Genomic DNA, 13,359 nt, shown 5'->3' with positions numbered 1-13,359 from the left:
CCTGTTTGGCTCCTAGGTTCGTGCCTGCTTAATAGTTACTATTTTATTACTGTTATAGAACTATTTACTATTTAATAGGTGCATAGTAGATGACTACAGAATGAATGGATTTCAAAGTAAAGGGAGACGTACAGTCATAGTGGTAGTACCACCCTTTTCAGAAGCTCATATTTGCATTGTCAAATAATTATATTGTCTTTCTGTAGATTTTTTTCTTTTAGCAGATTTTATTTTTCTAGCAAATGTAGTATACACTGAATATGAGTCATAGACAAATGAAATAGCCATTTGGATCCTTATATTTTTAGTCCTCCCACATGAATTAGGTTTGGAAACAATAAAGCAGTAGTTGAGACTGGATGTATAGAAACTCCTCTCCCTGTAAGATTTCATAGTGAAGAGGTTATTCTGGAGAGAATGTCCACTTTGCCAGTAGATGCCGTTGATGGCTACATATGTTTTTGTCTCAACCACGCCTTTTTCTTTAGTCCTCTATCAGGTGGGGCTGTGTTTGAACTGATGAATCTTGTTAAAAGTATTTTATAATCAGATTGCAAATATTTTTAGATAAAATTTCCAAGATATTTGAGAAGTAATAGGAAAAGTCGGAGAATTAAGTTGTCAACATCTACAATTCTTTTTTTGGAAAAAGTTTTACATAGATATATACATGTTTATTGTCTGGTTAGTGTCAGTTTGTGCTTCTAAATTATGGAATAATGAACAGCTTTTGGAAACCAATGCCCATTTTTGGCAGAATTCTACTTCTCAGTGTTCATTAATAGTGCTGTTATTACCTTATTGCCCTGCCACTGACTTCTACATATAGTCTTGTGTTTTTCTTTTTCTTAGTTTAACTTACTTAATGGGTAGGGAATTTTGGTTGTGGTATGAGAGATCTAAAATTTTCGTTCCCTATTATGGGAACAGTACTTCCAACCTGTTAGCATCATTCAGATTTTTTTAATTAAAAAAATTCCTTAAACTAGAGATAAACTCTAAGTAATTGAGATAGATATTATAAATATTATGTATAAATAAATGCTTTTTGGTCCTAAGTCATCTTTCTCATTTTTCTCCTTTCTCTGAGTTTGTGCAGTCTTCAGAGTAATTTATCATTTCAGTGTTAGTGACTTTTTGAATCTCATGTCAGTTCAAATGGATTTCATTAATTTAAAACAGTTGTGAAATTCTAAAATATGCCTGTAAGTGAATGAAACATCTAAGTCATCCAAAAGTAAGGTAATAGCATGTGACTGAGTTGAAGTCAGATGCATAAAACAGATATTTGTGGTATGTTTGTGTCTTATTTAGGCTGGTTGAAGACTTTCAATGACTACTTTAGAGAGAAGACTCAGTATATTTTTAATAACATGGTCGTCAAGCTGAAAGAAGACCCACGGAGGAAATTCATGTGGTCTGAGATCTCTTACCTTTCAAAGTGGTGGGATACTATAGATACTCAGAAGAAAGATGCTGTTAAAAGGTTTGTTTTAAAACTACTTTTTGAAATTTGGTTATACTAAACATTAAGTGCAATGAAATAATTGTTGAGTTTTTAGAAGGTGAAAATCCTTAACTTTAGATCTGAAAAAATATTTCTTCACATCCTCTTTTTCATGATTATCCTTCATCTCTAAAAAAGTGGTTTGTAACTTTTCTATTGAAATTCCTATGTTCCAACTTTGTCCTAGAAATGGAATTATTAGGTCAAAGGGGCTTAATATTTTAAAGGTTTTTTTTTCTTTGAAGCATATAATCAGAGACCCCCTGGGAAGGTTGGTCTTCCATATAGAAAAAGTACCAATTTCTCTTCCTATAAGGTAGTAAGTAAGTAGTCAAAGAAAACTTTGACTAATTTGGTGGTTGAAAATTAATTTCCATTTTTGATTAGTGAGAGTGTTGCATATATTCTCATATATATACAGGTAAAGCTTACTGTGAATTACCTGATCATATATATTTGTTTTCTTACTGATTTGTGAGAATACTTATGCACACACATATAAACCCTTATTTTTCCTCAGGTTTTATTTTCTTACTGCTTGATATACAGACTTTAAAAATTTTTATATAGTCAAGTATATCAATCTGTTTTACTTGATACTGACTTGGCTGCTGTATTTAAAAAGGTCTTTCCCAATCTAGAGATCAGATAGTCCTTTTACCCAGTTTAATTTTTTACTCTTCACTTTTTTTAAAATCCTGAAATTAATTTTTTTAACATGGTATGATGGGGGACACTGTTCTCTGTGTCCCTCCCCCTTTACTCCCAGGAGTTTAAGGATATTTTAGCATGAATTGCTTTCTTTCATTTATCTAATATCACACTTGGAGCACTTACTGTGTTAGTCTCAGTTCTGAGAACTTTACAGGTGTTAATTGATAATCCTCACAACCATGCTGTGAAGTAGGTACAGTGGCTCTCCTCATTTTACAGATAAGGACACTGGTAGTCCAGGGTCATCCCGCTGGGTCATGCTGATATGTCCATTTCTGCCTGCCTAGCCCCACAGGCTGTAACCTCACGTGCTGTGCTGCTACCCTAAGATTTAGAGCCCATCCTCTTCTACTGATTTGAAGTGCCATCTTTATTGTATGTAAATTTGCATTGATTTCTGGGCTTTCTGACCTCTTTCATGGACTTTTCTATTTGACTGTAAGTGTTGTGGCTTTAAATGTTTCATTAACTGACAGTTTAAATCTCCTCTTGTCTTTTTTTATTGGAAAATTCTTTTAATGACTGACCACTTAATTTTCCCAAAGAGCTTTAGAATTAATTTGTTAAATTCTTCCTACCCTATCAAAAAAAAAAGATTTTGATGGAAATTGACATAAACATTTAAGGGTAATTTGGGGAGAATTGGTCTTCCATCATTATCTATCAAGTCTTTTTCTTTCTGATAAGCATGTTTAAGGTGCTTACAAGACTGACCAGGAAGGCACCATAACTGAGGGTAATAGACTCTGGGATGAACCAAGAGTAATTACCACACCCACAGGGGCTAGCCACTCTTCCACTGCAGCCGCATACACCTGCAGGCACCCCAGCTGTCAGGATGTTCTTCCAGTTATTCAAGACAAGCTGGAATTCCAGAATGTTATGTGAAATATCCTGACTTTTTAAGTTGAAATATTAGTAGCTAATGATAAACACACACACACACACGCACATGCGCACCCGTGCACACCAAACACAATTCTTAGTCTGGATTGAGCTAGTTACTAGTTTGTAACCTTTGAAAAATTAAGAACTGTCATGTAAAATCCTATGGAACTGGTATTATCTTATAGGTAATTCTTTGACTGAGTTTGACTAAACTTACATTTTTGACTAACATTTTTTTTTCTTTCTATGGCTTACATTACTCCTTGAGTAAAAATAATACTTCATACTTTTTAAAATCACAATTTTACAGAGTTTGTGCACAGATTGTTCAGATTTTAAGATTTTATCACATCTGTAGTATTTTTTTATTATTTTGAGAATCTTTTTTTCTTTATCTTGATTAGATCAGCTAAACTTTCTACTATTTTTGTTGAGTTTTGTACCCCTTCACACCCCCAAATAACTATTTATATTTTACTGGCTTTTACTCTTAACCCTTCTTGCTTTTTATCTTTACTAAGTCCTTCTACCTGCTTTTACTAATGCTAAATGGGCCAGTTGATGTAATTTAATAAGGAGCAGATCTCTATGTTTGCCTTTTAACACTATTCTAACTAGCTTTCACATTTTTCTGTTACTTTATAATTATCTGTTTTTCCCCCAAATATTCTATCACTGTGTTTATTGTTTTCTCTTTGACTTAGTACATTAGGAAAATTTGCAGTTTACATTTTTTTTTCCCTGTTGCACTTTAGATGTTAAAAGCTAGTTTTAATGTCTTATGGACTGTATGATTTTTATTCTTTGGAATTTTTTGAGGTTTTCTTTGTAACTAATAGGTGATGTCAATGAGCTGTCTACTGGTCCTTGAAAAGAAGGTGTTTGTAGCATATAGATTTTGATGGGTATGTGCTAATTCAGTCTTTTACAATAACAGTTACCATCTGTGTACATCCAATTCTGCTATAATGCAATATAAACCACTGTGTTACGCAAAATTGTGTGATAAAAACATAGGATTTACGGGAAAATGGAATTAGGGCACAGTATTAAAAAACTTTGTTAGTGATACACAGAAAAGATGGGGACATAATAAAGATACCAGTATAGTAAGAAATACATAAATGTGACAATAAATATGTCAGTTTACCTTGAAAAAGACCAGAAGTTTGCTTATGGAAGTGTGTATCAGAAAGGGGGTGGGGGTGCAGATTATGAGTTACTGGGAAGTGGTGGAATGTGGTTGTATGAAATGTAACAGAAAGTTGTTCAGCATATGGGGATGGGCATGGCTTATAACCACGTGGAGAACACAGGCAGTAGTAGCCTGAGGTAGCCAGTAGGTCTTTGAGGTATGTGCATGTGTCTTATGTATCCGTGATGGTTCAGCGAGGTCCAGTTTTCTGCCTTCACCTACTGTTTCTCAGGTATGAAATCTCACATAAGCAGTGCAGAATTTGCTCTTTAATATAATCAATCACTTGGGAACAAATTTTTCTTTTGAAACAACCATTTATAACAGAACTGACTATACCTATTTTTTGCTACTGTTCTGTCAGCTTCCTTTTATTTTTAGGTGTTTCATTATTTTTAGTACATTATTTTCCATACATAAGGGTTCACACCTAATCTTTGTTTGCTCCTTATTAGCTCATTCATCCCACCACTCCACAACTACTTCTGGAGCATCTATTGTAGGGCAGGCACTGCAAGGTTTGGGCACTCCCAAGCTGGGTATTTCTTTTTCTTGATTGTAAATTGCGTCTTTCATCATTGACAAATTACCATCTTTTCTCCTTCTGATGACTAAATTACTCTCACTGCTACTCTTCGTTGTTGTTCCTTTGTTTGGATTTGCTTGATCTGTGCTGACCTTTTTACTTAAAGGACAGTCAATTTACAGTTGTAGTTTAAATGACTGGGTGCTGGAGCCAGGCTGCGTGGGTTCAAATCCTGACAACTCCCATCTTCCATGTCACTTTGGGCAAGTTACTTAACCTCTCTGTGCTTCGTTTTCTTAATTTGTCAAGTGGGGACAATACTGGAACCTATTTTGTTTGGTTTTTATGAACATTGAATGAATGTAACATGCTTAGCACAATTCCTGGTGTATTTCAAGTTCTTAATAAATATTAGTGGCTCTTTTTAACTTTTATTTGCCACTTTGAGTGTTTCTTTTGCATACTGAATATACATTTTAGTTCTGAAGTCATCCTGAGAGTATTTGAATAGGAGAATTTAACTACATTTGCTATCTTAACCAAGCTTCCCCATGTAATGCTTCAGGGAAGATAACCTTTTTTTCTCCATCTGCTCAGATGTTTTAAATATTTTTAAAATTTTACCCATAAAATTCTAAATTTTCATCATGCACCTAGATATATAACTTACTAAATTTTCCATCTATCAATTCAAGCATTTCTTTGGCTTATATTTTCTACTATTAATTAAAGTCTAGTGTAAATTCTAATTACTGCTTATTTCATTTGCTTTAGAATTTGTTTGTTTATTGAGTCTCTAGTCTCTTTTGCATATGCATTTTTATTTTAATTTCTTTTTTATATTTACTGCACTTTGGGAGATTTTTTTCCTCAAGATCTTGTTTTCTTTCTCCTCAGATTCAGGTCTCTGTGGAATGGGCACCTTTTCTTTTCTGGCTTCAAATGCTTGTTTGTAACTATGTTTTTTAAATTACTGTTTAGTTTTGTGTTCCTTATACTGTTATGTCCATAAATCCAAATATTTCCCCACTTTTATTCATCCTTGAGCAATACCAGCTGTGTCCAGACCTGGAATTTGTCCCAAAACAGAGAGTTTGATTTGCCTCAAATCCCTTTTTGAACCAAACCCTGTTTCCTTGCCATGGGTGTTAGTTAATATTGACTGGCCAGCATCCATTCCACCTGACTTCCTTTTGGGAATTGGTCTCACACACACAAGTCAGAACTTCCATTTTCCTGTCCCAGGTCGGCAGGCCAGCTGTGACCTGAGCTCAGCTAATCAGTACATTATTTCCCAGGGTTTTGAATCTTCAGAGAGTGAAGTGCAGGTGAACAGGTGGAAGGAAGGGAGGCAGATATGGAGGGAAGGTTGCAGATCATCCCTCACAGTACTGGGGTATTTGCAAGGCACTTCCTTTCTTGTTACATGGCCCTTGTGGTCTGCACAACACGGCCTTTGTTGGGCCTGGACTTTTAAACTGTCCTCAATGTTGTGTGCATAGGAGAGTTTCCCAATCCATTTCCTTCCAGAGTCAGCCAGGTTGGTTGTAAACAAGAAAGCCAGCTGATGTTTCTCCTCAGGTCTTTTGTCACAGAACTGGGCTCTGAGATGGTGTGGACATCAGGGGGGACCTAGCGGCGGGTTGGGGAAGATGCCCGGGTTGTAGCTAGACTGGCTGAGGGGGTGAGGGTGTCTAGGGCTATGGGTAGAGGGGAGTTCCATGAAGTGTCTGCTCTTAGTTGGGTGAGGCTGCTCAGCCCAGGGCTGACTTTCTCCATCCAGCTTTCTTTTGTGTGGCCTGTAAACCAGGAAGGAGCTGTCGCCTGTCTGAAGGTGCTGCTTTGCACAGTGTAGGAAAGAGTCCAACCACCTCAAAAGAAAACTGGGCTTGGTGCCTGCTGCTTTTGGTGAGGTGAGGCCATACTTGGCTGTGTCCCGTGTGTGGGAATACAGGCTAGAATCTAATGCTTAATCTGTTGTTTTACTCAAATTCCTTTTGAGAGCTGCTATTTTGGCAATGGGAAATATTTCGAAAGGTAGGCCTGATACTTAATAATATCATTTTACTTGAAGAAATAAATTGTTTTATAGCCACACTGGGACAAATAAGGTTTGTTTCTGGTCAGGCTTTGGGGAAGTTCTCTCCTTTGTATCTATAACCATTCACTTTTATTCATTTATTACATTTGTCTGTGGAACTAGAGTGATAGTATTTTTTCTCCTACTTAAACATAACATTTTTAGTCTTCCTTGGCTAAATGTATATTTTTGGGGAAAACTTCAAGGATTTGTACGTGTGCTCCCATTATGTACAATTCTGAGCTTGTACTAAGTGGCATTACTGATAGAATTTTTTTGACAGCCAGTGTAATGCTTAGGCAATGGTTTGTTTTTCCCTTTCTGAAGATGAGTCTACGGATTCTATGTCTGTACCTAAATTTCAAGCTCGCTGCTGCAGAGCAGAACCTCTTAATTCCAGCAGAGTTCCGTGTAAGCCTTTATTGTCCCTGAAGAATATCAATTGATAGTGGAAACTTAACAGAAACATTACTCAAATGATCCCCATCATCTATTCTAGCAATGACTTGTTTGATTCTTAGCCCCGTGGCAGCAGTATTCAGCTCTATAAGCTTTTAAAAATGAAAATCTAACTAACTAAAGGGAGATCCATGCAAACAGACGGTAGCATATTTAATTTTTTTTCTGATTCAAAGTAATTTAATCAGTTATAGTTATGGGGCCTACTTGTAACACATATCCAGTGGATTAAAAAGATGCTTCCTCCCTTTCAATAATCAGCACATTTTCTGTCTACGCTTGTTATATTTTGAAGATGGTTTGTATGTTAGCATTCCTTTTACTTTTTAGGATTCATATTTGAATATTTTTTGGTTAAATGCAGTTAAATACTGCATGATGTTTACACTACATCAAAATGTGAATCCTTATTCCAGAGTCAGGCAGCTGGAACATTAGCCTTAGCATTTCTTTTGACTAACACCTAGCATAGGAATACTCATTTTTCCTCTCTAGGCTGTGAGACACTGAAACAGTTTTTACACTGCATCTGCTCTTTCTGTTGTTTATTGGAGAAGTTGGTGTGTTCGCGAGAGTCTTGACCAGCTTCTCTCTGTGGAACTTAGGGTATGAAATAAGGCTGCAAATATGTGCTGAGAAGAAAGTTACCCTCAGTTAATATAGATACTGTTTTGTCACTGCATTGCTGGGTTTCATTGCTTTGCCAAGAATGCAGAGACTTTATCTAATCTTCCCACCATTCTCTTAACATCTGTTTTCTGAGGTTTATATTATGTGGACCTTCTATGTTACCCTCTTAACAATGTCTGTTTGCTTATTGAAATGAGAGAAATGTTTGAGGTTGATTTCTTAAATAATATAAATCCAAACTTACTGAGGTACATTTTGAGTTTCAGTAGAAAAATGTACCTTTAAAGTTCTTATATAAGTTAATTTATTACACATTTTATACAGGTCAGATGTTATGGTATTTGACCAAAGTCTGCTGTAAAATTGCAGAGCAATGAGAAGTTGCAGAGTGTCTTGTGATATTCAGAGTGAAGTACAGGTTTGTATTGAGTTTAGAGCCTGAAGACATGGAGCTTTTCATCAAAGGAGTGAAATCAATGCACCAGTGTCTGAAATAACTTCAGTTCTGATAGTGGAAGCAGCAGTGTACACTGACTTCGGAAAGTGTGTTCCATCTGCATCCCCTCCCCTCCCAGTTCATCCGGAGTTAGGTGGCTCTGCTTTGGTCCCAGCTCTCGTTGACTTCACCTGCACGGGTACTGGCAAAAGCCAGGAGGGACTTCTCGGCTGCTGTGTCCATTGAACACTTGCCCAGTGCTCCACAAGTTGATACCAACCACTCCATTCTCCTTGAAATTCTTTCCTTTTTTGTCGTCTGTGACCCAGGGCTCCTTCTCGCCTATTTCTGTTCCTGCTTTGCTGAGCATTCCTCTTTCATCACCTTTGATTTCCACCTCTGCTCATTCCTAATGTCCTGGTTCTTGCTGAGGGGTAGACCCCTTGGTTCTCTTGTTCATTTTGCATACTCATCCTGTGTTTTAATTACCAAGTCTTCGGGCTGCTTCCAGATATAAAGCTCCAACCTCCACTTCCCTCTTTTCTAGTTAATGGCAGTAGAAATAGCCAACACTTACCAAGTGCTTGCGGTACCAGGCACATTCTGATATGCATGTATTCAGTCAGTCCTGTAGCATTCCTATGAGCTGAGGCAGAGGTGTTAAGGTCCCCCAGCTAGTTAGTGTGGCATGAGGACCACAGCCAGGTAGCCTTGCCCCAGAATCTGCGCTCTTACCCACTCACTGTGTGCTCCACCTTGCTGTCTGCCATTTGAGCCACATCCAGGCAGTCCCTAAGCCTTGTTAGTTCTGCCCCTTCATTGTCACTGCACTCTGTCTCCCAACACCATCCCCATTATTCTTATTTCCTGTTATTTTGAAAACCTCCAGCTGGTCTTCCTGTTTCTTGCTGTGCCATTTCCAGCTGTCCTGCATTTCACCAACAGTGTTATGTATCCAGTATGTGAATCTGCTCATACCCATTTTTACACCTCATTCTTAGCCATGCTCTGCCACGTGGGTATCCGTGCTATTCCCTTCTTCTTAGGAATTTGCCTATGAATTTTGCTTAGGTTGTTTTCGTTTTCCTTTCATGCACTGGATAATCTCAGTCCTACTCATTTTTTAAGACTGCTGAAATATTACCTCATTTCTGAAAGCCTTCCCTTATTCACTCCTATCATTTGTTCAACAGATATTTACTGTGTTAGACCCAGGGATACAGGAGTTGAGTGAGACTAACCTGATACCAGCCCTCAGGGCAGAGTAGGGAAGACATATAATTAAACCCAGTATCACAATAAAGCATTTCTTTCTATGGAAGCAAGAAGGGGGTCTACAAAGGCTTCATGAAGCAGTTGGTATTCAAGCTGAAACCTGAAAGTTGATGAGAACTAGGCAGTTGTGACAGAGGTGAAAGAGGGTGGGGTAAGAACTCTAGGTTATGAGAGGAGAATTGTGATTAGGGGCCAGGGATTAACAAGAACATGGCATGTTCCAACACCTGAAAGACATTTACTAGACTGCAAAGGTGTGGGAAAGAATGTGTGTACAGGGGCTGGGGAATGTGTAGTCATCAGGAAGGCACAATTAAAACTACCACAAGATACCCAAATCATTTAGAATGGCTAAAATCAAAAAGACTGATACCACCAAGGGTTGGTAAGAATGTGCAGCAACTGGAACTGTCATATATTACTAGGGGAAATGTAAAATGGGACAACTACTTTCTGAAAGGCCACCAAGGAGTTTCCCAAATGTAAATATACAGCATATAACCTAAGAACTCCCCCCTGGGAATCCACCTAGAGAAATGAAAACATGGGCACACAAAAGACTTGGTAGACATTTTTATAGCAGAGTCTATCATATAACTTCAAACTGGAAAAAGCTCAAATATCTGTCAAGATAATGATTTAAAAATGGTGGGACATTCAGGATGGTGGCTTGAGAGGTGAGACGGAGAATTCCTCCCAAAACCGCAGATAGTATGAAAATGTAGTTAATTGATACAACTAACCCTAAAACAGCAACAATAAAGAAGGCTGAACCAGACTGCACACAGACCTCACGAACAGAGCAGACCTCACAAAAGAGGGTAACTTACAAAAGCCTTGATCAGGCAGGACCCAAGCCCTTCCCCCACGGCAGCTCACAGGTGGGAGGAAGAATGGAGCTGGGAAGGGGGTGGAAGCCTGGGACTGCTGAACACCCAGCCCTGGAGATCCACTTTGGGAGCAGAGACCTACACTGTATGGTGCTTTGGACGTTGGGGAGCTCAGACAAGTGGAGTGCTTGAGAGACAGATTCTGGCCATTTGTGGAGGAGGGGATCCACAGCCGGCCACTCTGGGAAAAGGGAAAGGCAGGCGATCTGAGAGGCTTCCTAGCAGCAGGAGGGCTGCTGAAGGAGCAGGGTTTGCATGGAGCTTGCTGCATGGGGGAGGGGAAAGCTGGACAAGGTTATATGGGCGCACTCTGCCCAGCTGGTTGGGAACTTTGAGGAGCTTCAGTTGCCCCATCCTGCTGACTGCATACTCAGCTCCAAGGCCCCCCCACTGTGACACACAGCCTCCTGCACCTTCCTCCTGGACTGCCAGCTCCGGTTCACAAACCTACAGTCACTGCACGGGCATCGGGCCAGCCAGAGGGAGGCCCACCTGCAACAGCTAGAGACGCCAAGCACAGAGGCTTACACCTGTGTGCTTGGCCCACTGGCTCTGACACCGGAGACAGGTACTGCAGTGGGAATCAGGAAACAGATCTTTCCTCACCCCAGGCACCAGCTCCGCTCCCCTACGACCCCCCCCAACCTCACCCTAGGGGCTGAGCAGCTCCAGAGACTGGAACTTCTGGGCACTAGTGGGCAATACACAGAAATATGGAACGTCAAAAGAACATAGTTCAGACCAAAATCTCACAAACCCCAGAAAAAGGTCAAATGAAACTGAACTCACCAGTCTGCCTGAGAGTTCAAAATAAAAATCATAAAGATGCTTATGAAGGTACAGAAAATATTCAGAAACTCAGAAATGAATTTAAGTTGGAGATTCAATCATTAAGAAATTCCATATCTGAAATGAAACATACAATGGAGGGATTTAAAAGCAGATAAAAAGTAGCAGAAGAGACAGTAAGTGGAATAGAAATTAGAGAAGAGGAATATAAAGAAGCTGAGGGACAAAGAGAAACAAGAATCTCTAAGGAGGAAAGAATATTGAGAGAATTGTGTGGTGGATCCAAAAGGAACAATATTCATATTCTAGGGGTACCAGAAGAAGAAGAGAGAGAAAAAGGGATAGAAAGTGTCATTGAGGAGGTAATTGCTAAAATCTTCCCCAATCTGGGGAAGGAGATACTCTCTCAGGCCATGGAAGTGCACAGATCTCCCAACTCAAGGGACCCAAGGAAGACAACATCACGACATATAATAATTAAAATGGCAAAGATCAAGGATAAAGATAGACTTTTAAAAGCAGCTAGAGAGAGACAAAAGATCACACACAAAGGAAAACCCATCAGGCTATCATAAGACTTCTCAACAGAAACCTTACAGGCCAGAAGGGAGTGGCATGATATATTTAATGCAATGAAGCAGAAGAGCCTTGAACCAAGAATACTATACCCGGCAAGGTTATCATTTAAATTTGAAGGAGGGATTAAACAATTTTCAGATAAGAAAAAGTTGAGAGAATTTACCTCCCACAAACCACCTCTACAGTGCATTTTGGAGGGACTCCTATACATGCAAGTATTCCTAAGGCTAAATAGATGTCACCCAAGGGCTAGACAAAGAGTACAGGATATGATTCATAACATACAAAGAATGGAGGAGGAAGAAAAGGTGGAAAAAAGAAGAATCTTTAGGTTGTATTTGTAATAGCATGCAAAGTGAGTTTAATTATACTGTTAGATAGTAAGGGAATTACCCTTGAACCTTTGGTAACTACGAATCTAAAGTGTGCAATGGCGATAAGTACATATCTGTCGATAATCACCCTAAATGTAAATGGTCTGAATGCACCAATCAAAAGACATAGAGTCACTGAATGGATTAAAAAACAAGACCCATCTATATGCTGCCTACAAGAGACTCACTTCAAACCCAAAGACATACACAGACTAAAAGTAAAGTGACAGAAAAATATATTTCAGGCAACTAACAGGGAGAAAAAAGTAGGAGTTGCAGTACTGTATCAGACAAAATAGACTTCAAAACAAAGAAAGTCACAAGAGACAAAGAAGGACATTACATAATGATAAAGGGGTCAGTCCAACAAGAGAATATAACTATTATAAATATCTATGCACCCAACACAGGATCACCTACATATGTGAAACATATACTAACAGAATTAAAGGGGGAAATAGAGTGAAATGCATTCGTTTTAGGAGACTTCAACATACCACTCACTCCAAAGGACAGATCAACCAGACAGAAAATAAGTAAAGAGACAGAGGCACTGAACAATGTATTAGAACACATGGACCTAATGGACATCTACAGAACACTCCATCCAAAAGCAACAGGGTACACATTCTTCTCAAGTGCACATGGAACATTTTCAAGAATAGATCATATACTAGGCCAGAAAATGAACCTCAGTAAATTAAAAAAAAATTGAAATTATACCAACCAGCTTCTCAGATCACAAAGGTATGAAACTAGAAATAAATTACACAAAGAAAACGAAAAAGCCCACAAACGGATAGAGGCTTACTAATGTGCTCCTAAATAATCAATGGATCAATGACCAAATAAAAACAGAGATCAAGCAATAAATGGAGACAAATGACAACAATGATTCAACAACATGAAATCTGTGGGATGCAGTGAAGGCCATGCTAAGAGGGAAATATATTGCAATACATGCCTATCTCAGGAAAGAAAAACAATCCCAAATGAACAGTCTAAACTCACAATTAA

The 13,359-nt window shown here is 38.6% G+C and overlaps 1 protein-coding gene across 4 annotated transcripts in view; it reads left to right on the top strand.

Moving 5' to 3' along the window:
- Window positions 1-13,359, top strand: part of MAN2A1 (mannosidase alpha class 2A member 1) — a 184,798-nt gene that overhangs the window by 55,483 nt on the left and 115,956 nt on the right. For all 4 annotated transcript variants that reach the window (XM_037011917.2, XM_037011918.2, XM_073233104.1 and 1 more), the window contains exon 4: window positions 1,315-1,486. In XM_037011917.2, the coding sequence (XP_036867812.1) occupies window positions 1,315-1,486 (172 nt within the window). The remainder of the gene's footprint in view (window positions 1-1,314; window positions 1,487-13,359) is intronic.

This window comes from Manis javanica, chromosome 1 (genome assembly GCF_040802235.1).
Source record: "Manis javanica isolate MJ-LG chromosome 1, MJ_LKY, whole genome shotgun sequence".
Lineage (NCBI taxonomy): Eukaryota > Metazoa > Chordata > Mammalia > Pholidota > Manidae > Manis > Manis javanica.
This window is presented reverse-complemented; position numbering and strand designations above follow the sequence as displayed.